Source organism: Schistocerca serialis, chromosome 12 (assembly GCF_023864345.2).
Source record: "Schistocerca serialis cubense isolate TAMUIC-IGC-003099 chromosome 12, iqSchSeri2.2, whole genome shotgun sequence".
NCBI classification, from domain to species: Eukaryota; Metazoa; Arthropoda; class Insecta; order Orthoptera; family Acrididae; genus Schistocerca; species Schistocerca serialis.
The window spans coordinates 82,252,501-82,276,805 of NC_064649.1; the positions used below are offsets into that span (position 1 = coordinate 82,252,501).

The following is a 24,305-nucleotide window of genomic DNA, read 5'->3' on the forward strand; positions in this document are numbered from 1 at the left end:
AACGTGGCATGGACAAATACCCTGTGCCTTTACAATGAAAATAAGTGCCACTTACCCACCCCTGAGTAGACCACCATCCCCTATTTATTGCTTTGTACTCCAGCAAGAGGATCCCCCAGTCTGCGATGCCTGTGGCTCGTAATCACTTTATGCAACATTTTAAGTGAGTGCCTTTTACATTGCGACGAGAGGGCAGAACCGAGTGTAGGTGGGGAGGTATACTCCATTTTAGCTGGTGACGAGGCAAGTTTGGTAAACCTTCCGAACTTTCATGTGGTATCTCTGATTTTTAGTGTGTTGCAGAGTGGGTGGCTCATTCTTTTTATTCCAGCGATAAGTTGGCTGCAGCCATGTGCTGTGCTATTTTAATACTTTCAACAGCTTTCTCTCTCTCTCTCTCTCTCTCTCTCTCTCTCTCTCTCTCTCTCTCTCTCTCTGTCTGTCTCTCTCTCTCATTGTAACTTCTCGGCTTAACAAAATATATTATTTTTGTGTGTGCACGCACACATGCTCGTGCACGTGTTTTTGGGCTATTTTTGTAATTTTCATTGTTGTTGAAATTTTATTATTTTGTAACACATATTTTATCAACATGCATCTCACAAAATTTTCATACAAATACCTAAAAACCTTGCTGTTATGTGCCCAAAACATATCATCGTAAACAGCATTGTGTGATTATATGAAACACTGTTCCCATACAGGGTTGGAACCGGGGAGACATTACAACGTCAGAGTCCTGGCGGCGACAAGCCGTGGCTACCCGACGGAAGACCTGCCGTGGGTCACGGTGCAGATGCCCAGCGGCAGTGTGGATGGGGACGAGGGGCCCGGTGGCGGCGTGGGTGGTAGCCCCGTGGCAGTCGCCCTGGTCGTCACGCGCGTCAATGCCACCGTGCTGCAGGTCAGAGCACTGATCCTCCAAAAGGCCTCCTAGTGACAACAACAGATCTAGGTTCTAAATAAACATTTATGTATATACTGTTTAACCCACTGTCAAGTGCTTGGAAACGGGTATTTCTAGTTAAGGTTTCTTGATATTCCAGTTGCATGTTGAGCCCAGGAAGAATGCCTGCCTATATGCCTCTCCGTGGGCAGTAATTAGTCCAATCTTGTGTTTGTGGTCCCTGTGGGACAGACTTTGAAATTTTTGAAGGTAGCTGAGGTAAAATACAGTGAGTGAAAGTTATCTACCGCCTGTACAGAAATCAGACTGCAGTTACAAGAGTCAAAGGGCATGAAGGAGTAACAGTAGTTGAGAAGCGAGTGAGACAAGGTTGTAGGCTATCCCTGATGTTATTCAGTTTGCATATTGAGCAACATGAAGGCCAACTGAGGATAAATTTGGAAAGGGGAGTAAAGTTCAGGGAGTGACATAAAAACATTGTAATTCTGTCAGAGACGGCACATGACTCCAAAGAGTAATTGAACAAAATGGATAGTGTGTTCAAAAGAAGTTAAAAGATTAATATCAGCAATAGTAAAAGATAGATAATGAACATCATCTAAAATAAAACGGATAATGGAATGCTGACAAATTAATTCAGGTGATGCCGAGGGAATTAGAATAGGAAATTAGACACTAAAAGTAGAAAATTAGTTTTGTTACATGGGCAGCAAAATAAATGGCAGTGGCTGAAGAAAGGAGGACCTAAAATGCAGACTGGGAATTGCAGGAAATATGTTTTTGAAGAAAAGAAATTTTTTAACATTGAATATAAATTTAACGATTAGGAACTCTTTTCTAAAGGTATTTGTCTGGAGTGTAGCCTTGTACAGAAATAAAACACGGATAATGAGCAATTCAGACAAGAAGAGAATAGAAGCTTTTGAAATGTGGTACTACAGAATAGTGCTGTAGATTAGATACATAGATTGAACAACTAATAATGAGGTACCGAATCAAAATGGTGGAAAACAGGACTTATTGGTGGCACAAGAAGGGATTGCTTGATAGGACACATCCTGAGACATGAGGAAATCATCAATGTGCCAGTGGAGGGAAGTATTGGTGAGATGTAAGTTGCAGTAATTATGCAGAATTGAAGATAATAGCACAGGATAGGGTAGTGTGAACAGTTGCGGCAAATGAGATGATGAAGATGATGATGATGACGATGACACCTGGCATATGAGGTGTGATTAAAAAGAAATGGGAATTTCTGTGTTTCTTAAAGAATTTTTATTTACTCATCAACATCAACTTTGTCCCCTGGTAATTGCCCTCAGGTATAATACAGTTGTGCCAGCACTTTTTCCCGTCTTGGAAGCACCTCTGTAACTCAATTTTTGGTACGGCGTTTAGCATCTTCATAAATGTGGATCTTTTTTTTTTTTTTCCATCATCAATGGTGGCAAAATGGTGGCATTTCATGGTTCTGTTCAGTATAGGGAACACAAAGAAGTCACAAAGGGCCATGTCTGGTGAATACAGTTGCTGAGGTACCGTAATGGCTTGTTTTTTGTCAAAAAATCAGGAACAAGTATTGAGGTGAGATTGGAAGCATTGTTGTGATGCAATGTCCATGAGTGATTTCACCACAGTTCTGGTCTTTCCTTCAGATTGCTTCATAAAAATGGTGTGTAACTTCTAGATAGTATTCATTATGGACCGTGCGACCATAAGACAGGAACTCACGGTGCCATATCCCATTGTAATTGAGGAATGCAGTGATAAGAACCTTCACACGTGATCGATTTTGTCGAACTTTTCTCCTTCTTGGCTCTTCAGGCAGTTTCCATAGGGACGATTGACCCTTGTTTTCAACTACACATACATATAGCCATGTTTTGTCATCTGTTTTAACTTTCTTGAGAAGTTCAAGATCATTGTCGACATCATTCAGCAATGTCTATGCGGCGTCATTTGAAAGTCAACAATTTCACAACAAACTTTGCTGCTGCACGTTTCATACCCAAAACGTCTCAACAAATTGCTTGGCATGATCTGTAGGATATGCTGATATCATCAGCAACTTCACTGATGGTGACTGGCAATTTTTCCAGAAATATTTTCTTTACTTCTTCCACATCATCAGTAATTGATGCGGTAGCGCGTCCAGGGCGGTTGTCGACTTCAACTCCTTCTCAGCCTTCTTTGAAAAATTTATACCCTTGTAAACTCTTGCCTTAGTTGTAGAAGATTTGTTAAAAGCCATATTCAACATTTTAAATGTGCTGCACTTTATTCCATTTTTCAAACAAAATTTTTTTTGAAAGTAGGAATTGGCAGAGCTCTCGAAAACACATATGACTGTTTTTTCTGTCAATAGTAAACTAAACATTTAAAAGAGCTGAAATTGCAAACATACATCACGGGCACGTGTATCAATAAGATAATAAAAAATTTGAAAATTGGATGTGTAAAGCCTGTGAAATTAAAAAAAAAAATCCCATTACTTTTTGATCACATCTGGTATGCTCAGAAAACTCTGAACACATTATTATTTGTAAGCAAGCAACGCCATTGCACATGTGTGACTTTCAAATGAGGACTCCGTACAGAGTGTTGCAGTATGGACACTGGTTATTCCTACATGCCAGCAGTAACAAACAGCCACTGCCTGATGTTATTGAGCAGTTGCTTTGAGGAAATACTGTGGTATACACGAAGTATGATTCAGTGGCAGGCTGAGAGCCATATATTTATAACTTGTGCTCGAGAACTTTAAAACTTTCTGGTTCCTTCTGTATATAGATTATTTATTTCCAGTTTTTATTTCATGAAATAAAATTTAAATGCATCAGGTTAATATTTTTGGATATCCTTGTCTATTCTTTAGCAAAAAGTTAAAATTTTGGATTTTCCTTTTGCAACAAGTACTGAGGGAATTTATACCTTTACTCTCTATTTCCCAGATGCTGTGACTACCTTTCTTGTCAGTGCTAGCAGTTGAAAAATGTTTCAAATCTGCAGTGTTTTCAATTCATTGCATTTCGGGAAATGGTGTTTATCCCACATAGGTCGCATGGAAGAAGCCGAATACTTCTGTCGACGACGGAGTACAGCTGTGGTACAGGCCGCGTGGCAGTTCGGAGGTCGGCCCCTTCACTTACGACGCCAACGCGACGCGTGCGGTGCTCACGGGTTTAGGTAAGCTTACAGCTGTACCTGTGGACAGGAACTGACTGGTAGTTTGACCGGTGTGAGAGCCACGCACGATTCACATTTTGTAAATGTCATCATGAAGGGGAGCCAGCTGCTAGGGGTCTGCAGGAGTCAGTTATACAGTATCATCAAACAGCAGCCACTGCGGACTATTTAAATTGTTCCATCCAACTGATCTCCATCTGCTTCCCTCTTCTGTATCTCATTACCAACTTATCCCTCCTCCTCCTCCTCCTCCTCCTCCTCCTCCTTCTTCTGACAGAAACATGTCCGCAAACTCTTATTTATTGAACAGGTGCCACTGCTACGTATGACACATACCCTAGACGATATTTCACTTACGTTATTAAAATCCAAAGTGCTATACACACCAAGGTAAGTCACGGATATACCGACAAAAGTCAGTAGATTGCAGGCTGATCAAAAGACTGAACAGAACTTGAGATTTCTCAAACTGTGATGTAAACAGTTCGACCAGTTGAATCATGCTCAAACACAGCCATACTTGAAACAGTGAAAACTGAGCTAAAACAATAGAAGATAAATTCTCCAAAAATACAGTGAACTTGATTTTTATGAATGCTTCAGGTGAAGACATATTCATCTGCCAGGTTCTGTTGACACCCAATGATTCAAATATGCCCTCCAATTTAAAGCTACACTCCTGGAAATTGAAATAAGAACACCGTGAATTCATTGTCCCAGGAAGGGGAAACTTTATTGACACATTTCTGGGGTCAGATACATCACATGATCACACTGACAGAACCACAGGCACATAGACACAGGCAACAGAGCATGCACAATGTCGGCACTAGTACAGTGTATATCCACCTTTCGCAGCAATGCAGGCTGCTATTCTCCCATGGAGACGATCGTAGAGATGCTGGATGTAGTCCTGCGGAACGGCTTGCCATGCCATTTCCACCTGGCGCCTCAGTTGGACCAGCGTTCGTGCTGGACGTGCAGACCGCGTGAGACGACGCTTCATCCAGTCCCAAACATGCTCAATGGGGGACAGATCCGGAGATCTTGCTGGCCAGGGTAGTTGACTTACACCTTCTAGAGCACGTTGGGTGGCACGGGATACATGCGGACGTGCATTGTCCTGTTGGAACAGCAAGTTCCCTTGCCAGTCTAGGAATGGTAGAACGATGGGTTCGATGACGGTTTGGATGTACCGTGCACTATTCAGTGTCCCCTCGACGATCACCAGTGGTGTACGGCCAGTGTAGGAGATCGCTCCCCACACCATGATGCCGGGTGTTGGCCCTGTGTGCCTCGGTCGTATGCAGTCCTGATTGTGGCGCTCACCTGCACGGCGCCAAACACGCATACGACCATCATTGGCACCAAGGCAGAAGCGACTCTCATCGCTGAAGACGACACGTCTCCATTCGTCCCTCCATTCACGCCTGTCGCGACACCACTGGAGGCGGGCTGCACGGTGTTGGGGCGTGAGCGGAAGACGGCCTAACGGTGTGCGGGACCGTAGCCCAGCTTCATGGAGACGGTTGCGAATGGTCCCCGCCGATACCCCAGGAGCAACAGTGTCCCTAACTTGCTGGGAAGTGGCGGTGCGGTCCCCTACGGCACTGCGTAGGATCCTACGGTCTTGGCGTGCATCCGTGCGTCGCTGCGGTCCGGTCCCAGGTCGACGGGCACGTGCACCTTCCGCCGACCACTGGCGACAACATCGATGTACTGTGGAGACCTCACGCCCCACGTGTTGAGCAATTCGGCGGTACGTCCACCCGGCCTCCCGCATGCCCACTATACGCCCTCGCTCAAAGTCCGTCAACTGCACATACGGTTCACGTCCACGCTGTCGCGGCATGCTACCAGTGTTAAAGACTGCGATGGAGCTCCGTATGCCACGGCAAACTGGCTGACACTGACGGCGGCGGTGCACAAATGCTGCGCAGCTAGCGCCATTCGACGGCCAACACCGCGGTTCCTGGTGTGTCCGCTGTGCCGTGCGTGTGATCATTGCTTGTACAGCCCTCTCGCAGTGTCTGGAGCAAGTATGGTGGGTCTGACACACCGGTGTCAATGTGTTCTTTTTTCCATTTCCAGGAGTGTATTACAGTTCCCCATGTAGCTTGCATTTGCTATGACAACAGGGCACAGGGCCAAGGGCCAATCACTTTGTGTGGTAGAAATTAAACATCCTGGGCAATGCAGCTAATATTAAAGAAATACAAGTGGACAGGAACAGACTGTCATAACATACGAGGGGCATTTGAAAAGTCTGTGCAAAGTCCGAGAGATGACACCACCAGCGTGTATTGAGGTCATGTTTAGCTAGTAGCATCTTTGGAAAGAACGCACACAAAGTTTCAGCCATATTGGTCTATTTCTTTGTGTTTAGCATTCGTGTGAATCAAGGAAGTCGAGTGATTGTCAAAAAATCGATGAAAAAGAATTTCGTGTGGTGATTAAACATTACTTTATGAAAGGCAAAATGTCTCAGGAGACTAAAGAGAAGCTTGATAAACATTACGGTGACCCTGCACCTTTGATTAGAACAGTTTATAAGTGGTTTCAAAATTTTCGGAGTGGCAATATGGGCCCAAGTGATACTGAACGTTCTGGACGCCCTGTGGAGGCTACGACTCCAGAAATCATTGATAAAATCCATGATATGGTGATGGATGACAGAAGAGTTAAGGTGTGCGAGATTGCTAGTGCTGTGGGCATCTTGAATGAATGGGTACATAATATTTTGCATAAACATTTGGACATGAGAAAGCTATCTGCAAGATGGGTTCCGCGATTGATCACGCTCGACTAAAAACGGAATCGTGTGAAGTGTTGTGTTGCAAGGATGGTTTACAGCTGTTCAGGAAGAATCCGCAGGACTTTAAGCATCGTTTCGTCACTGTGGATGAAACATGGATACATTACTATACTCCTGAGACCAAACAACAACCTAAACAGTGGGTTACCAAGGGAGAAGCTGCACCAAAAAAGATGAAGACTATTCCTTTGGTCGGAAAGGTTATGGTGACTGGCTTTTAGGATTCACAAGGGATAATCCTCATCAACTATCTGGAAAACGGTAGAACTATTACAGGTGCGTATTATTCATCATTATTGGACCATTTGAAAAACCGAGCTGCAAGGAAACTGCTGACATTTGGACGCAAAAAAGTCCTTTTCCATCACGACAATGCACCAGCACACACCTCAGCAGTTGTGGTCGCAAAATTATTAGAAATAGGATTCCAACTCGTTTCCCATCCCCCCTATTCTCCAGACTTGGCTTCCTCGGACAACTATTTGTTCCCCAATTTGAAGAAATGGCTGGTGGGACAAAGATTTTATTCAAATGAGGAGGTGATTGCAGGAACTAATAGCTATTTTGCAGACTTGGACAGTTCCTATTATTTGGACGGGATCAACAAATTAGAACAGCGTTGGACGAAGTGTAAAAGTCTAACAGGGGACTATGTCAAAAAATAAAAAAGGTTTACCCCAAACACGTAAATAGTTTTTATTTTTGCACGGACTTTTCAAATGCCCCTCCTACATGCTCTGATGAGCCAAAACATTATGTCCTTCTTTAGAGTGCAATACTGCAGAAATTCTGCGCAATGAGGATTTGACAAGTCCTCGGCAGGCTTCCAGAGGTAGGGAAGTCGCACCAAATGTCTACAAACAGGTCACACGGACTATGGGCCAGTGTCTCAATTAGGCAGAACTGGCATCTGATAGTATCACTTATATGTTCTGATTTCTTCAAATGAGGTGAATTTGTGAGTTCTCTTCTGAGCTTCTCATACCGGTGTAGCAGTTCTAGCATTGTGACATCGAATTATCGTGTTGGAAAGTGCCAGAACAATTGGGGAACATGTCAAGTGTGAAGATATGCAGGTGGTTCGCAGTAACGTTCCCGTAGTCTGCAGCTGTCACGGTGCCTTTGATTACCACTGGAGATTCCATTGAAGACCAGCTGAACGTCGCTTGCGGAACAGTACTACCCCCACCATTCCATGTATGTGCCGTGGTGCGTTTTTTGAGTAGCAGTTCACATGGACGACGACACATCCAGCGGCGAACGTGAACAAGGTGTAACGAGCATAACTGACGGTGTCGTCGAGTCAGTATGGGAATGCGCAGGAGTCATCAGCAATGGAGCCCAATGTTCGACACTGTGTGCAGAGCAGTGTGTACTGAAACACCTGTGCCTGGCATCAGCAAATGCCGCTAGATCTGCCACAGATAGATTTCCAGAAGGCTTTTGACACTGTACCACACAAGCGGCTCGTAGTGAAGTTGCACGCTTATGGAGTATCATCTCAGTTCTGGATTTGTGATTTCCTGTCAGAGAGGTCACAGTTCGTAGTAACTGATGAAAAGTCATCGAGTACAACACAAGTGTTATAGGCCCTTTGCTGTTCCTTATCTATATAAATGATTTTGGAGACAATCCTAGTAGCCGTCTTCGATTGTTTGCAGATGACGCTGTCATTTATAGACTAATAAAGTCATCTGAAGATCAAAACAAACTGCAAAACGATCTAGAAAAGACATCTGAATTGTGTGAAAAGTGGCAGTTGACCCTAAATAACGAAAAGTGTGACGTCATCCACATGAGTTATATTTTGACTAAAGTTCAGTCTTGATCACGTCATGTATGTTTTAATGATACAGGTGACCGGTTTCGGTTCTTTCTACAAAACCATCATCAGACCCTGGCTCCTTTATGATGGTAGGCGGAGCTCTCCTCGCTGCTACGCAGAGTTGACTGCGTAGCAGCGAGGAGAGCTCCGCCTACCATCATAAAGGAGCCAGGGTCTGATGATGGTTTTGTAGAAAGAACCGAAACCGGTCACCTGTATCATTAAAACATACATGACGTGATCAAGACTGAACTTTAGTCAAAATATAACAATTTATTGATCACTGTTGTCCAAAAATGTTTACCAAAATCCACATGAGTGCTGAAAGAAACTCATTAAACTTCGGTTACACGATAAATCAGTCTACTCTAAAAGCCGTAAATTCAACTAAATACCTAGGTATTATTATAATTACGAACAACTTAAATTGGAAGGAACACATAGAAAATGTTGTGGGGAAGGCTAACCAAAGAATGTGTTTTATTTGCAGGACACTTAGAAAATGTAAACAGACCTACTAAGGAGACTGCCTACACTACACTTGTCTGTCCTCTTTTAGAATACTGCTGTGCGGTGTGGGATCCTTACCAGGTACGACTGACTGAGTACATCGAAAAAGTTCAAAGAAAGGCAGCACATTTTATATTATCGTGAAATATGGGAGAGAGTGTCGCAGAAATGATACAGGATTTGGGCTCTGACATCATTAAACGAAAGGCGTTCTTTGTTGCGACGGAATCTTCTCATGAAATTCCAATCACCATCTTTCTCCTCTGTATCCGAAAATATTTTGTTGACACAGACCTACATAGGGAGGAAAAATCACCACGATTAAATAAGGGAAATCAGAGCTCGTACAGAAATATATAGGTGTTCATTCTTTCCGCACGCTATACAAGATTGGAATAATAGAGAATTGTGAAGTTGGTTCGATGAACCCTCTGCTAGGCACTTGAATGTGATTTGCAGAGCATCCATGTAGATGTAGAAGTAGATGTGGGCCTTATTCGTGCTTTACAGAATGGACAAGTCTCTGTTCCGCATATTCTGTGAGGAATGTCTGGACATCTGACACATTGTCACCTACCCACAGCCCCACTGTTCTTCAACCACTTTCTGTACCTGTGCACGATGACAGTCCTTGAACAGCTTGGCCATTTCTGAGATGCTAGATCCCAGGCACCGGATCGTAACAGTCTGCCCTTTGTCAGAGTCACTTACATCAGTACAATTCCCCATTTCCCCCCTTTTCCTCTGCTCCACTTATCTATTTTCTAATCCCAGAAAGATGCCCACAATGCCAGCTGGCAGTAATGAATGTCACAGTGGGCAGATATCGTAATATTCTGGCTGATCAGTGTATGGCAAACTACAGATCAAAAGAACATCACAGGATAATGTGAAAACCTAAACCAGTAGTTAAACTGGCAATGCTGCACACACAAAATGCAGAGACACATTGTCACACATTTAGCCAGGAAAAGTAAATCAGGGTGTATACGACCCGGGAGATCCGGGAAAAACCCGGGAATTTTTACATCCGGGAGAAAACCGGGAAAAATCTGGGAATTGTTTAGAATTCCGGGAATTTTTCATTGTTTTAGTTTTCAGTTAAATTTTTGTGATTTTGTCTGGTAAGTACCAATACTCTAACAAAGGATATTATTGTATCCCGCTACTGCAGAATGATACTGCAGCAACAAAACATGAATGGGAGGAAAAAAAAATGAAAATAAAACTTAAGTTGCAAAGGAAATGCGTCATATACAACAACAAAACAGTGCTCATACAAGCATCTGCCAACTGTTAAGTGTGTCAAAGGCTTTAGGAACACTATGCAATGCTTTATAACAACAAATTGCCGCTGATTAGCGTGACGTGACAACTGTTTAAATTAAATTTGTTTGAGCAGTTGCGGGCGGGCTCTTGCTCATGTGCAGTTGAGTAGCGTATGTGTAGTACCTATTCCCGCTTCTGGTTATGGAAGTGTGGCTGGGTGCCACTACTTAATATTGCCCTGGTTCGGAAATATCGTAGATGTGGGGCTGATGCACAGAGCAGTCCGAGTTGTGGTGGAGAGGTGGGTCGTCTCCTCATGACCTGTGTTTATGTTCAGTGATTTTATTGTTTCCTCTTTGTTTATTACTCTCACGTTAAATGGTAACAAAACGGATTTTTGTGGCCGGGAGCTATCAAGTGAATTAAAATACGTTCGCATAATTATGGCAGGCTAAAATATGTTAGTCCGCCCCTCGTGGTCTCGCGGTAGCGTTCTCGCTTTCCGAGCACGGGGTCCCGGGTTCGATTCCCGGCGGGGTCAGGAATTTTTCCTGTCTCGAGATGACTGGGTGTTGTTGTGTCGTCTTCATCATCATCATTCATTCCCATTACGGTCGGAGGAAGGCAACGGCAAACCACCTCCATTAGGACCTTGCCTAGTAAGGCGGTGCGGGTCTCCCGCATCGTTCCCCTACGCTCTGTAAAGAAGCATGGGACTTCATTTCCATTTCCAAAATATGTTAATAGTTTCAGATTTTATTTCCACCTTTTACAGTCAAGCATTAATCGCCTTACAGAACAATGAAGTTATTTTTGCTGGTTTGCTAAAGAGATTTCTACTGAGGCAGCCAATTTATTTGAAACGAAGTGTTTAATTTCACACTATTGACTAGTTTCAACTGTTCGCTGCATTTCAAGTGCCCGTATAGCATTATGCTATAATAAAGAACCAAACATGAGTACTGGCACTCCAAGAAAATTTACATACGGATGTGTATTTTATGCTGAATTTTGCATTTTAGTATGGTTCGCGAAATCCCGACACTCGTGAAGTATCCTTTGATGACATGTTTCTTTTATCACATAATGTAAGATCTTTTAATGTTTTACACGTACGAACATATGAGCTTCCTGCGTCATCGTAGCTGCGCAAACACGGTGACGCCAGTTATCTGGCGCTTTCTTGCAACTTCTGAAACGAACCTATTTGTAACAGGTCGCGGGAAAATATTGCGATTGGTGGTTTGAAAAGCGTTACATTCAAAGCAGATTTCCTTTTACGCAAGATGAATTATGTGCGAGAATGTACGATGAATTTCTTAAATCACAAAGCGTTTGACTAGCTTCTCTTCCAACTTATTAATCTTCGAGACCAATATTATATGTGAATACTATGTATATTAATTTAAGCCATTAACTTTTCTTATTTGTGTATTCGCGCTACTTAAGAGTGATCTTGGTATTGGCTGACTGCATCACTTGTCCTATTGCCGTCATCAGCTGGCGAGATCACGTGAATGAGCTATGACGCTTACAAAACCGCATCGCAATCTCAGTTTCAATGCTTCGGAAAGTGACACGCGTTATTTGGTGGAATTAAAATTTATACCTTCGTAATACGAAAATACACTCCTGGAAATTGAAATAAGAACACCGTGAATTCATTGTCCCAGGAAGGGGAAACTTTATTGACACATTCCTGGGGTCAGATACATCACATGATCACACTGACAGAACCACAGGCACATAGACACAGGCAACAGAGCATGCACAATGTCGGCACTAGTACAGTGTATATCCACCTTTTGCAGCAATGCAGGCTGCCATACTCCCATGGAGACGATTGTAGAGATGCTGGATGTAGTCCTGTGGAATGGCTTGCCATGCCATTTCCACCTGGCGCCTCAGTTGGACCAGCGTTCGTGCTGGACGTGCAGACCGCGTGAGACGATGCTTCATCCAGTCCCAAACATGCTCAATGGGGGACAGATCCGGAGATCTTGCTGGCCAGGGTAGTTGACTTACACCTTCTGGAGCACGTTGGGTGGCACGGGATACATGCGGACGTGCATTGTCCTGTTGGAACAGCAAGTTCCCTTGCCGGGTCTAGGAATGGTAGAACGATGGGTTCGATGACGGTTTGGATGTACCGTGCACTATTCAGTGTCCCCTCGACGATCACCAGTGGTGTACGGCCAGTGTAGCAGATCGCTCCCCACACCATGATGCCGGGTGTTGGCCCTGTGTGCCTCGGTTGTATGCAGTCCTGATTGTGGCGCTCACCTGCACGGCGCCAAACACGCATACGACCATCATTGGCACCAAGGCAGAAGCGACTCTCATCGCTGAAGACGACACGTCTCCATTCGTCCCTCCATTCACGCCTGTCGCGACACCACTGGAGGCGGGCTGCACGATGTTGGGGCGTGAGCGGAAGACGGCCTAACGGTGTGCGGGACCGTAGCCCAGCTTCATGGAGACGGTTGCGAATGGTCCTCGCCGATACCCCAGGAGCAACAGTGTCCCTAATTTGCTGGGAAGTGGCGGTGCGGTCCCCTACGGCACTGCATAGGATCCTACGGTCTTGGCGTGCATCCGTGCGTCGCTGCGGTCCGGTCCCAGGTGGACGGGCACGTGCGCCTTCCGCCGACCACTGGCGACAACATCGATGTACTGTGGAGACCTCACGCCCCACGTGTTGAGCAATTCGGCGGTACGTCCACCCGGCCTCCCGCATGCCCACTATACGCCCTCGCTCAAAGTCCGTCAACTGCACATACGGTTCACGTCCACGCTGTCGCGGCATGCTACCAGTGTTAAAGACTGCGATGGAGCTCCGTATGCCACGGCAAACTGGCTGACACTGACGGCGGCGGTGCACAAATGCTGCGCAGCTAGCGCCATTCGACGGCCAACACCGCGGTTCCTGGTGTGTCCGCTGTGCCGTGCGTGTGATCATTGCTTGTACAGCCCTCTCGCAGTGTCCGGAGCAAGTATGGTGGGTCTGACACACCGGTGTCAATGTGTTCTTTTTTCCATTTCCAGGAGTGTATGTAGCGTACATGTTGCTGCACATCAAAGGTCTTTCAAAACATGTTTTTCCCCCTTAGTTCCTTTTCTAAAGTGCCGGGAAATTCTACGTTGGTATATAAAACCATAAGCATTCAAAGGATTGATGACTTTACAGTACCGAAGAAGAGTATACTGTCACTTAACACGGAAAAAGTGTATTTTCATCCAGGGGGAAAGTGTAATTTTAACCGGGAAATCCGGGAATTTTTTTTCTTGTCCACGTATACACCCTGTAAATGAATATTAATGGTGCTGTTTTATGTCGTATTTCACACCAAGAAATGTGTGATGCTGCAAACGAATCTGAAAGTTGGGCCGAAAACATCCTTCCCTGGAAAATTTCCTAGCAGGCAATACTTTCAGATATAGGCAGAAATTGGACAAAAAAGCTGTAATTGAATATACGTGCTGTATATATTTTGTAAATAAATGTGTTAGATGTAGAAAGCAAACTGAATTTATTAGTATGTTTGATTTCAGATCACCGATGAAGAAAAATCAATAGAATGAAATGTATATGGTTATATAAATATGATTTTTTTTTTAGGAGTCAGAAGGACAAATTTGTAACACTTGAAATACTTCAGTAGTATATATATGGGCAGTAGTTTGGACTGGTACTACTCAGTTCACATAAGTAAGTATGGTAATTGAGTTATTTTATTTCAATTGAGTGAATCTGCAAGATGCTCCTGGTTCAGCCATATTCTGTTTTGATGAAATCTGTATGGACTGTACCAGAGTGACCTATGTGAAGTTCTGAAGAGTGTTAAGCTTCATTTGTGACTCAGTGTAGCTACTAGTGCTGTTTTGATAAGGGTTGCCTTGCTTTGGAACTGAAGATGTTTTGGGGGGGGGGGGGGGGGAGAAGAGATAGAGTGTAGCGAACAATTGTTTCTGACCTAATAGCTCTAGGTTCTGTTACTTGCTGACCTGATGCAACTTACTATCCAGATCAGAGAAGTAACAGGAGTAGAGGCCAGGCAACACTGCCAGTGGTATAATCTCTTTTTAAACTGTTGCAAAATGTTGTGACAATTTTTGCCCATATTCTGACAAGGAAAAACTAAAGACTAAAACATTCTGCAAATGTGATCATAGGTCAGTGAATTAACTGTTAACCTGTCTGAAAATTAGTGAATTACGGCTTTTGTAGAAATGTGTTCACTTGTTATCAGCCTTTGAAGTTATCAAGGAAGACAAAACATGTACTAAATTTAACTTTCTTTTGACACCATCTATCTTAAAGTTGACACCTTTGATTAAAAAGTCTGATGAAGGAAGCTATAGTTTCACAGAGGCCGTTGTCTCACAGTAAATGTAGTACTTCCATGATGTCATCATAAGCTATAACTTTATACATTTGTATAATATTTGTGACTGTTAATTGTTGTTTATTCAATATGTATGCCTATGTGGACTCTTATTGTAGTTGGGGGTTTGATGAAATTGTGACACATATGCTGGTGGTCTTGTTTTGCTCATGGTATACAAGTTATTTTGGTACAACCAATGACAAAATGGATCAAGAAAAGGTACATTAGATTTACTAGTACAGCGTTTGCACACTCAACCAGAAGACATCACTTTTGCTAACTCAGTTCTGGCTGTTGTGGTATCTCAGGCAAAATACTAAATCTTGTGCTGACTCAGTTGAATGCCCTGTGAGTTACCCTCATAACCAGTCATTGAGTCAAAAAGTATTTCCTGAAGACCAAGTTATGTGGTAGTAACACCCATTTATAAAAGTGTTGATAAAAGAATAATGTTTAATTACAGACCCATCTCCCTCATCACTTATTCTTTGGGGGGGAAGGGGGGAGGGAGGGAGGGAGGGGAATAACTAGTCCATTTTTTTCTGACAGTAAAACCTTTGAACAGCAGCTGAGTTTGCCTTCACAGAGTCGTCTCTACAGAAAAAGCATTAGATTATATCAACAACTTAGTTCTGGTATTATAAATAAGGAAAAAACTAGACCTTTATCATTCATTTGTGTAAATCATAAAACTCAGTAAGGGAAACTGAAATAGTGTGGTCTTAAAGGACACAGATGGATCAGTCCTATCTGAACAACAGAATAAAGAGAGCCACCTCAGCAAATTGTACTACAGGGAAAAAACTAAATTTGTGGTGGGGAAATACAAAATATGCTTCCTCACAAGGACCAGTACTCAGCTCACTACTTTTCTTGACCTGCATAAATGGTTTACCAGCAGTGTTTGCTGATGACCCAAGTATGTAGGACCTCAGAAAGTAACTTACATGTGTGATTTCGTGCCAAGATCAAAAGTATATGTCCTACAGGAATGTGCAATAAGTGTATTATGTAAAGTTGATAACCAACCATCGTGCAGAAACTCTGCAGGGATCTAGTGATTGTTACACATATGCACCAATACATTTACTCATTACTAGTACATGTGGTTAGTAGCAAGAGTGCATTTTGGATGAACTGTGAAATTCATAACCACAAAACTCATCATCATCATCATTTAAGACTGATTGTGCCTTTCAGCGTTCAGTCTGGAGCATAGTCCCCCTTATAAAATTCCTCCATGGTCCCCTATTCAGTGCTAACATTGGTGCCTCTTCTGATGTTAAGCCTATTACTTCAAAATCATTCTTAACCAAATCCAGGTACCTTTTCCTTGGTCTGCCCCGACTCCTCCTACCCTCTACTGCTGAACCCATGAGTCTTTTGGGTAACCTTGCTTCTCCCATGCGTGTAACATGACCCCACCATCTAAGCCTGTTTGCCCTGACTGCTACATCTATAGAATTCATTCCCAGTTTTTCTTTGATTTCCTCATTGTGGACACCCTCCTGCCATTGTTCCCATCTACTAGTACCTGCAATCATCCTAGCTACTTTCATATCCGTAACCTCAGCCTTGTTGATAAGGTAACGTGAATCCACCCAGCTTTCACTCCCATACAACAAAGTTGGTCGAAAGATTGAACGGTGCACAGATAACTTAGTCTTGGTACTGACTTCCTTCTTGCAGAAGAGAGTAGATCGTAGCTGAGCGCTCACTGCATTAGCTTTGCTACACCTCGCTTCCAGTTCTTTCACTATGTTGCCATCCTGTGAGAATATGCATCCTAAGTACTAGAAACTGTCCACCTGTTCTTACTGTGTTCCTCCTATTTGTCACTCAATCCGTTTATATCTCTTTCCCACTGACATTACTTTCGTTTTGGAGATGCTAATCTTCATACCATAGTCCTTACATTTCTGATCTAGCTCTGAAATATTACTTTGCAAACTTTCAATTGAATCTGCTATCACAACTAAGTCATCCGCATATGCGAGACTGCTTATTTTGTGTTCACATATTGTAATCTTACCCAGCCAGTCTATTGTTTTCAACATATGATCCATAAATAATATGAACAACAGTGGAGACAGGTTGCAGCCTTGTCTTACCCCTGAAACTACTCTGAACCATGAACTCAATTTACCGTCAACTCTAACTGCTGCCTGACTATCCATGTAAAGACTTAATTGCTTGCAAAAGTTTGCCTCCTATTCCATAATCTCGTAGAACAGACAATAACTTCCTCCTAGGAACCCGGTCATATGCCTTTTCTAGATCTATAAAGCATAGATACAATTCCCTGTTCCACTCATAACACTTCTCCATTATTTGCCGTAGGCTAAAGATCTGGTCCTGACAACCTCTAAGAGGCCTAAACCCACACTGGTTTTCATCCAATTTTTTTGGAAAAATGGATGAAAACCACAAAACTAGAAACATAAATTATTTTCACATAGATTGTGCATCTCTGTTAGTATGTAGAAAAGTTCTGATTTGAGCACACATGTCCCTCACACACACACACACACACACACACACACACACACACACACACACACACACACACACCCACACACACAGTACCTACCTATGTTCCTACATTACCTGTCCAGCTGGCACAATGTATGAACCCATGTGCGTGCATTCTCAGAAACCAGTAAAGCTTTACAAATGCATAGTAGGAAGTAGTTCATAGAAACAACAGCTAGTGTAACATAAAGAGCACCGGCTCAAAAAAATAGCTGCATTTCTACTAATCGACATAATAACCCAATTTGTAAATCTACAAACTAACAAGTGCCATCTCATCTTATAATAACAGTTGCTTGGAAAGTACAAGATACCGTCAAACGGGGTGATTTTGGACACCGGGGCGAATTCAGACAGTATGGCTTATTTGCTCTTTGCTACTGCATAGAATCAGAGTGTTACCTATTTTAACGTCCGTGCGCCAGTTATTTTAAGCGCAAGATTGCATTTATCGCTTTCCACAACTTTTATTTTGCGTCAATTGTTTCCCTAGATGAATAATTGACGAACAGTCTCAGTGTTAAAAATCCATGCATTATCGTAAAGTGGAAACTTTCTATTGCTGCGCCGAGTGGGAAGTTATTGTAAGCGTAATTGTCAACGCGCTCAGTAGCTAACAGCGTTGAGACAATTTCTGTACAAGTTTGTCAAGTTTCTGGCGCAAGGTTATAAAATAACAACGGTTTTTGTAAAACTGTGTACTGTGTGGTGTGATTTCGGACAATGCCAAGAACGTATAAGAGCAGGAGAGATGCTACAGTACAGTGTAATTATGACCCGGAACTTTTAGATAAAGCTGTTCGTGATATTCAGAGTGGTACTATTGTACAGAAAAGCATGTGATTAGTATGGTATACCTAAATCAACCCTACAAAATAAAGTGCAGGAAGTACATCCGAAAAAAAATGGGAGGACAGCCAGTGCTAAATAAAGAAGAAAAAGAAATGTTGAAGCAAGATATCTTGAGGGCTGCACATTGGGGATTTCCCTTCACTAAATTGGATATTAGATATTTAGTTAAAGGCTACCTTGATAAATTTAGCCGAAAAGAGAAGAAATTTCATAATATCTTGCCAGGAGAAGAATGGGTGCATTTATTCTTCAAATGACAGTCAGAAGATCTTTCTGTTCACTTAAGCAAAAATATTAAATGAGCTCATGCAGAACTGAACAAAGAGACTGTTTATTTAAATTCTTGCAAAGCAAAAACTTATCTGTAATATATAACATTTATTATATCATTCCATATCACTTATTCGTAACAATCGGCTCCCTTAAAACGTGTAAAATGTCACCAAAATCAAATAAAAAGCATTTAGATTTAAAAAAAAAAGGCAGTAACTGTCTGAATTCGCTCTCTATATACTGTAACTTCGGACAGAGATTTAAAAAACCCATGTCCAAAATCACCCCAATCCATGGGGTGACTTTGGACACTTTATTTAACTGCCTCAGATAAATATACCTACACATACACTTTCTGGTTCTGGGATATTTTATTCGTTACACATATACCCAACCACTTCCATAACAATCAATTTAATCTAACAATATATACAAAAGTTACAACCGAAATAACGACAAAACCGTCCGAAATCACCCTGTTTGACGGTATACAAACAGAGCAAAACGAGGTGGTTACTGAGGAGGCTGAGTACTAGTGAAATGTGCCTAGGGCACTTCAATTCCCATGTAAAAAAGTTTGATTGGTTTCTCAAGTGGCTTTGTACACCCATGACACTTTTATGTGAAATACCATTTTTTAACTACCTTTGCACACACTTGACGTTCCTATGTCCAAAAAGTTTGGTTGTTATTGAACTGATCTTATCCACTCCTGACACTTCCATGTAAAAAAGTGGCTATTTTTTGAACTGACCATGTTCACCCCTGACACTTCCATGACAGAAATATAATTTGGTTGTCTTTTGAATGAGCTTGAACGTACTTGACACTTATCAACAGTTTGGCAGAAAGCAACTCCAGGCCAACTGTACTCAAGTGTGCTCAAGAAAGCAGTTAATGATATTTGGTGTGCCTGTGTAATGCCTCATACGCCTACTGGACAGTATTTTGACCTCGGGTTTTCTTGCTATGGTTGCTGCTTGGTATGTCGTTTCCATTCTGACAAAACTCACAACATATGAAGAAGACAACTGGGTTCCTTGCTGAAATATTGTGGAGGAAATAAAAATGACAAGTTGGTTGAATACCCGGAAACACACCATTAGACTTTTTTTATTGTTACTGTTTATAGTGCTGCAGTCACGAATCCCATGTTGCAGTGGAAGGGCCACTCTACGAGATCCGCGTGCGCTCCGGTGGCGTGGCCGGCTTCGCGGTGTCCGTCCCGTCGCTGCCTCCCCCGCTAGACGTCTCGGCCACCCCTACCTCCCCGCGGTCCCTCCGCATCGCGTGGACCGCCTCGCCAGATGTGGCACGCTACAGTGTCGCAGTTATACCTCTGGGCATTCCGGGTGGAGCAGAGGGGAAGCAGCGACACTTCTTAGTCAGGTACGTCGGAGGTTGCCGTGCTGCTGGTCACAGTCTCTGAGGAAAGGAAGGTTGGGACTGATCTGAGTTATATATTAGGAGTAAAAATAATAGTGAATAGTAGGCTTTCCTCATGCTTGCAGTACTTTGCAGGAGGCAATGGCTGGTAAAGAAATAACAAAAATGCCAGCACATACCGGGTGATCAAAAAGTCAGTATAAATTTGAAAACTGAATAAATCACGGAATAATGTAGATGGAGAGTACAAATTGACACACATGCTTGGAATGACATGGGGTTTTATTAGAACCAAAAAAAAAATACAAAAGTTCAAGAAATGTCCGACAGATGGCGCTTCATCTGATCAGAATAGCAATAATTAGCATAACAAAGTAAGTCAAAGCAAAGATGATGTTCTTTACAGGAAATGCTCAATATGTCCACCATCATTCCTCAACAATAGCTGTAGTTGAGGAATAATGTTATGAACAACACTGTAAAGCATGTCTGGAGTTACGGTGAGGCATCGGCGTCGGATGTTCTCTTTCAGCATCCCTGGAGATGTCGGTCGATCACGATACACTTGCGACTTCAGGTAACCCCAAAGCCAATAATCGCACGGACTGAGGTCTGGGGACCTGGGAGACCCAGCATGATGAAAGTGGCGGCTGAGCACACGATCATGACCAAACAACGGTCGAAAGAGATCTTTCACGCGTCTAGCAATATGGGGTGTTTTTTTTTGTTCTAATAAAACCCCATGTCATTCCAGGCATGTGTGTCAATTTGTACCTACATTATTCTGTGGTTTATTAAGTTTTCAAATTTATACCGACATTTTGATCACCGGGTACTTTGTGCGGAAGGACCAGGCAAAGTGAATAGTGGAGTCCTACTTGTTTGTAGGAGGGAAATTAATTTTTTGCCACCTGATACACAGTACTGATAGAGTGAGAGAGCTGTAGCCATTGAATAGTTTAGAAACAGTGTGTAATAAATGCTAACATTTCATATTACCTGGAGGAAACAACTTTAACTTTGCATGATTAATTAGTTTGCTCAATATGTGAAGGCTTATTAGTATTACACTCGAATCTCTGAGTATTTGTAAATAATATACAGCGAAAAATCTCCAACATGAAAATGGTTAATATGAAAAATAGGTATATTTTTGTTGTGGCCTTCACTCTTGATTACTGGCTTGAGACTGCCGTCCACACTGGTCTGTCCTGTGCAAGCCCCTTCATCTTTGCGTAAGTACTGCAGCCTACATCCATCTGAACCAGCTGTGTTTGAGCTCCTGTCTCCACCTACAAGTTTTATGCCCCAGTTTGTGGCATCATCCTTCATTGATTTCCGACAAGGATGAATCACTATTTTGTTTCTAACATCTGACAGCTTCAAGTCTCAGCAAGTTCATCATCATACAGCATGGTTGCAGGACCTCAGCTGTTCAGTATAAAATGTCAAACGAAAACACCTTCAGCTGTCTAAATTTCCAGATTTTATTTTGCTTCTGCTATCGGTTTCAGTGGTACCGTATGCCACCTTCAGGCCCCCTGACCGACATATAGGAGGAATCTGCGCTCTTGTATAAGTCTGCAAGATTGATTGTACAAGAGGTGAGATTCTTCATACATATATACATTAATACTTGTTCCATAGATCATGAATATGACATTTTGTAATAATGTGGAACATGTCACTTTAACATACATCTTCTTTACACAAATTTATTTATTTAATTATTACAGTTATTACTTCATATAAAAAAATTCATCTATTGATTAGGAGTTGTCGTTCAGAAATGCTTTTTATTTGTTTTATATGTTGGTTGGATATCTGTCAGTCTCTTAATGCTATTTGGCAAAGGACCAAAGATTTTTGTGGCAGTATAATTCACCCCTTTCTGTGCCAAAGTCAGATTTAATCCAGAATAGTGAAGATAATCCTTTCTTCTAGGGTTGTAGCTATGCACTTCGCTGTTTTTGAATTGGAGTGAGTCAGGTCAGGGATGTCAGTCAGGGGACCTGAAGATAGTGTAGTATAACACTGGAATTGGCAGTAAAATCTGAAAATTTAGATGGCTTAAGGTGTTTTGATTCACATTTTTTATTTCAACATCTTCACCCCTTCCTCTACAAGCAACTTTTGTTCAAAATAAAATGTTATTCAGCGATAAGTCTTAAGTTTTCTGTGATAATTGGATTTTTTCGTAAATAAAACTGAATGAAATTCCCAATTTACATCATACATACCACTTCTGCACAACAAAATATGTTCACACTGGTGTACCCTGGTAGCTTCACCTCTGTCGAATCTGACTGAAAAATGGTTGTGTAAAGTAGGCTATTTTAAAGAATGTGGTCCACATGCAATAATTAACATGCAGCAAGTAAATCATTAACACATACACCTATGCCCTGCCCTTCAAGTAGAGTCATATCAAAATGAAAATGATGTGCACAGTAGGTATAATTTGGAGGTAACAACGCAGTTTACAGTTGATTCCTTTTATCCCAGTAAGCATTATTGAAATTTTGCACAGTCCATAATAATAACTACACATTCACTTTCCAGTCTATCACTGACAACAGTCACTAAATTACAGAATGATTTCGCAGATGCGAAACTTAGATAAAACTCTGCACATTGTACGAGCTGTAATTTGTACTATCTTGTCTATGGTGTACATTTTCCCTGGTTTTTTGGACATAGATCTGTACTTTTCACAACATTCTGCAGACATTGGTGAAAAAGCTTCTAGGAGCCTCTCTTTTATAAGATTACAATAATAAGAACTGTGTTTATATGTTGTTGTTCACCGACTTTTTGCAAATTATGATTAAACATTTACATTTCTGATTAACTGAACAGTGGGCGAAGACTATTCTCAATGTGAACTTTTAAATACAACAATAATTCTATTGAATTATGCTATCTAGTCGCCAAAATATCATATTCTGTTTCAGTAACAATTTTTTAGTTGAGAATGATAATTAGTCTGAAACTAAAAAGAGTGCAAAAGTTGCTAACATATTTTTATCATTAGCTGTATAGATACATTGTTTATTTACATATACTGTTGATTTACTTTATCAGGAAGTCAGTAATGGGATACATGTTTATGTAGGAAGGATGGTATCAAAACCTGGAACTGTGGTAATCATAATTAGCATAGTTTTTAGATAAATTAATTACACTTATGAGTTCCAATCAACCAAAAGAATGTAATAGATAATAAAGTCAAGTTAGATAAGCCCTGTTTCAATATTTGAGATACAATGCGCATGTCCTAAAATAACGCTATATTTGAAAAAAATCCTTTTTTTCCTTCATAAATTTATCAGTTACTGTTCACAGAGCGCACAAAAACTAGTTACAAAATCTCCTGCTAGATGTTCGTATCTGTGTTACACTACTTGCAGTGTTTACTGTTTCTTGCCTGTAGATAGCGTTAATGGTACTATTCCCCTTTTCACTACAAGTGAAATACGTGATTACAGTTGCATTTAAGTTTCAAATGAAATGTGCATACCAAGAACATTTAATTATAAATGAAAGAAGCGATGCCTTGAGCATTTCTGCCACGCTATTCTCTCCATTACCAAATTGACGATTCATTGATACCTTAAAATGTCCTGTCAGTCTACACTTTCCTTTAGTCGTATTGTGCCGTAACTTCTTTTTCTCCCCAATTAAGTTCAGTGTGCCATTAGCTACCTAAGCTTCAACGCTCTTCTACAACACCATATTCCAAAAGCTTCTATTCTCTCCTTATCTGAGCCACTTATCATCATTGACAGAGGTTATTAAAACACACACACACACACACACACACACACACACACACACACAGCTCCCAAATGTAATCATACAGTTGAAATATGGCATCCCGGCTATTACACAAGTTGAAAATATGGTCACTATTTTTTATAAACTTAAATTTGCCATATTTCGTGACAGTACCTTTTCCATTAGACGTTTGCAAGCAAATATAAGTCTTGGCTTCAGTTGTCTAAGTATGATTCCACAATGCATCGTTGTCGGCTGCAGAAAATGACGTGGTTCAGCGTGTTTCTCTCATTTTGGTGTTTCAAATACAGTTTCTTCAAATGTAGTTTCTTCTTTTTAGTTAATACAAAAATAATAGTAACATAATTCAAAATTATTTATGACGGCGACCTTCACATTGTTCTTCCGTCAACATACACCAAGAGTTAGCTTCCGACTCGGACTGACTATAGTCAAAGACTACTCCAACGTCAAAGATATTTTACACAATCAGTTTCTTTGCTATTCTTCGATACATTTTCTAATAGTAATCAATATGCTTTTACTCTCAAAAACAGAAGTAAATTAACATATAATAAGACAAAT

At 41.7% G+C, this 24,305-nt stretch overlaps 1 protein-coding gene across 1 annotated transcript in view; it reads left to right on the forward strand.

The window, feature by feature from the left end:
• The window catches only part of LOC126427952 (protogenin A-like), a 438,352-nt gene that overhangs the window by 352,670 nt on the left and 61,377 nt on the right, over positions 1-24,305 (forward strand). Inside the window, exons 11-13 of the mRNA XM_050089841.1 lie at positions 705-904; positions 3,964-4,093; positions 19,718-19,946. Coding sequence (XP_049945798.1) covers positions 705-904; positions 3,964-4,093; positions 19,718-19,946 — 559 coding nt within the window. The remainder of the gene's footprint in view (positions 1-704; positions 905-3,963; positions 4,094-19,717; positions 19,947-24,305) is intronic.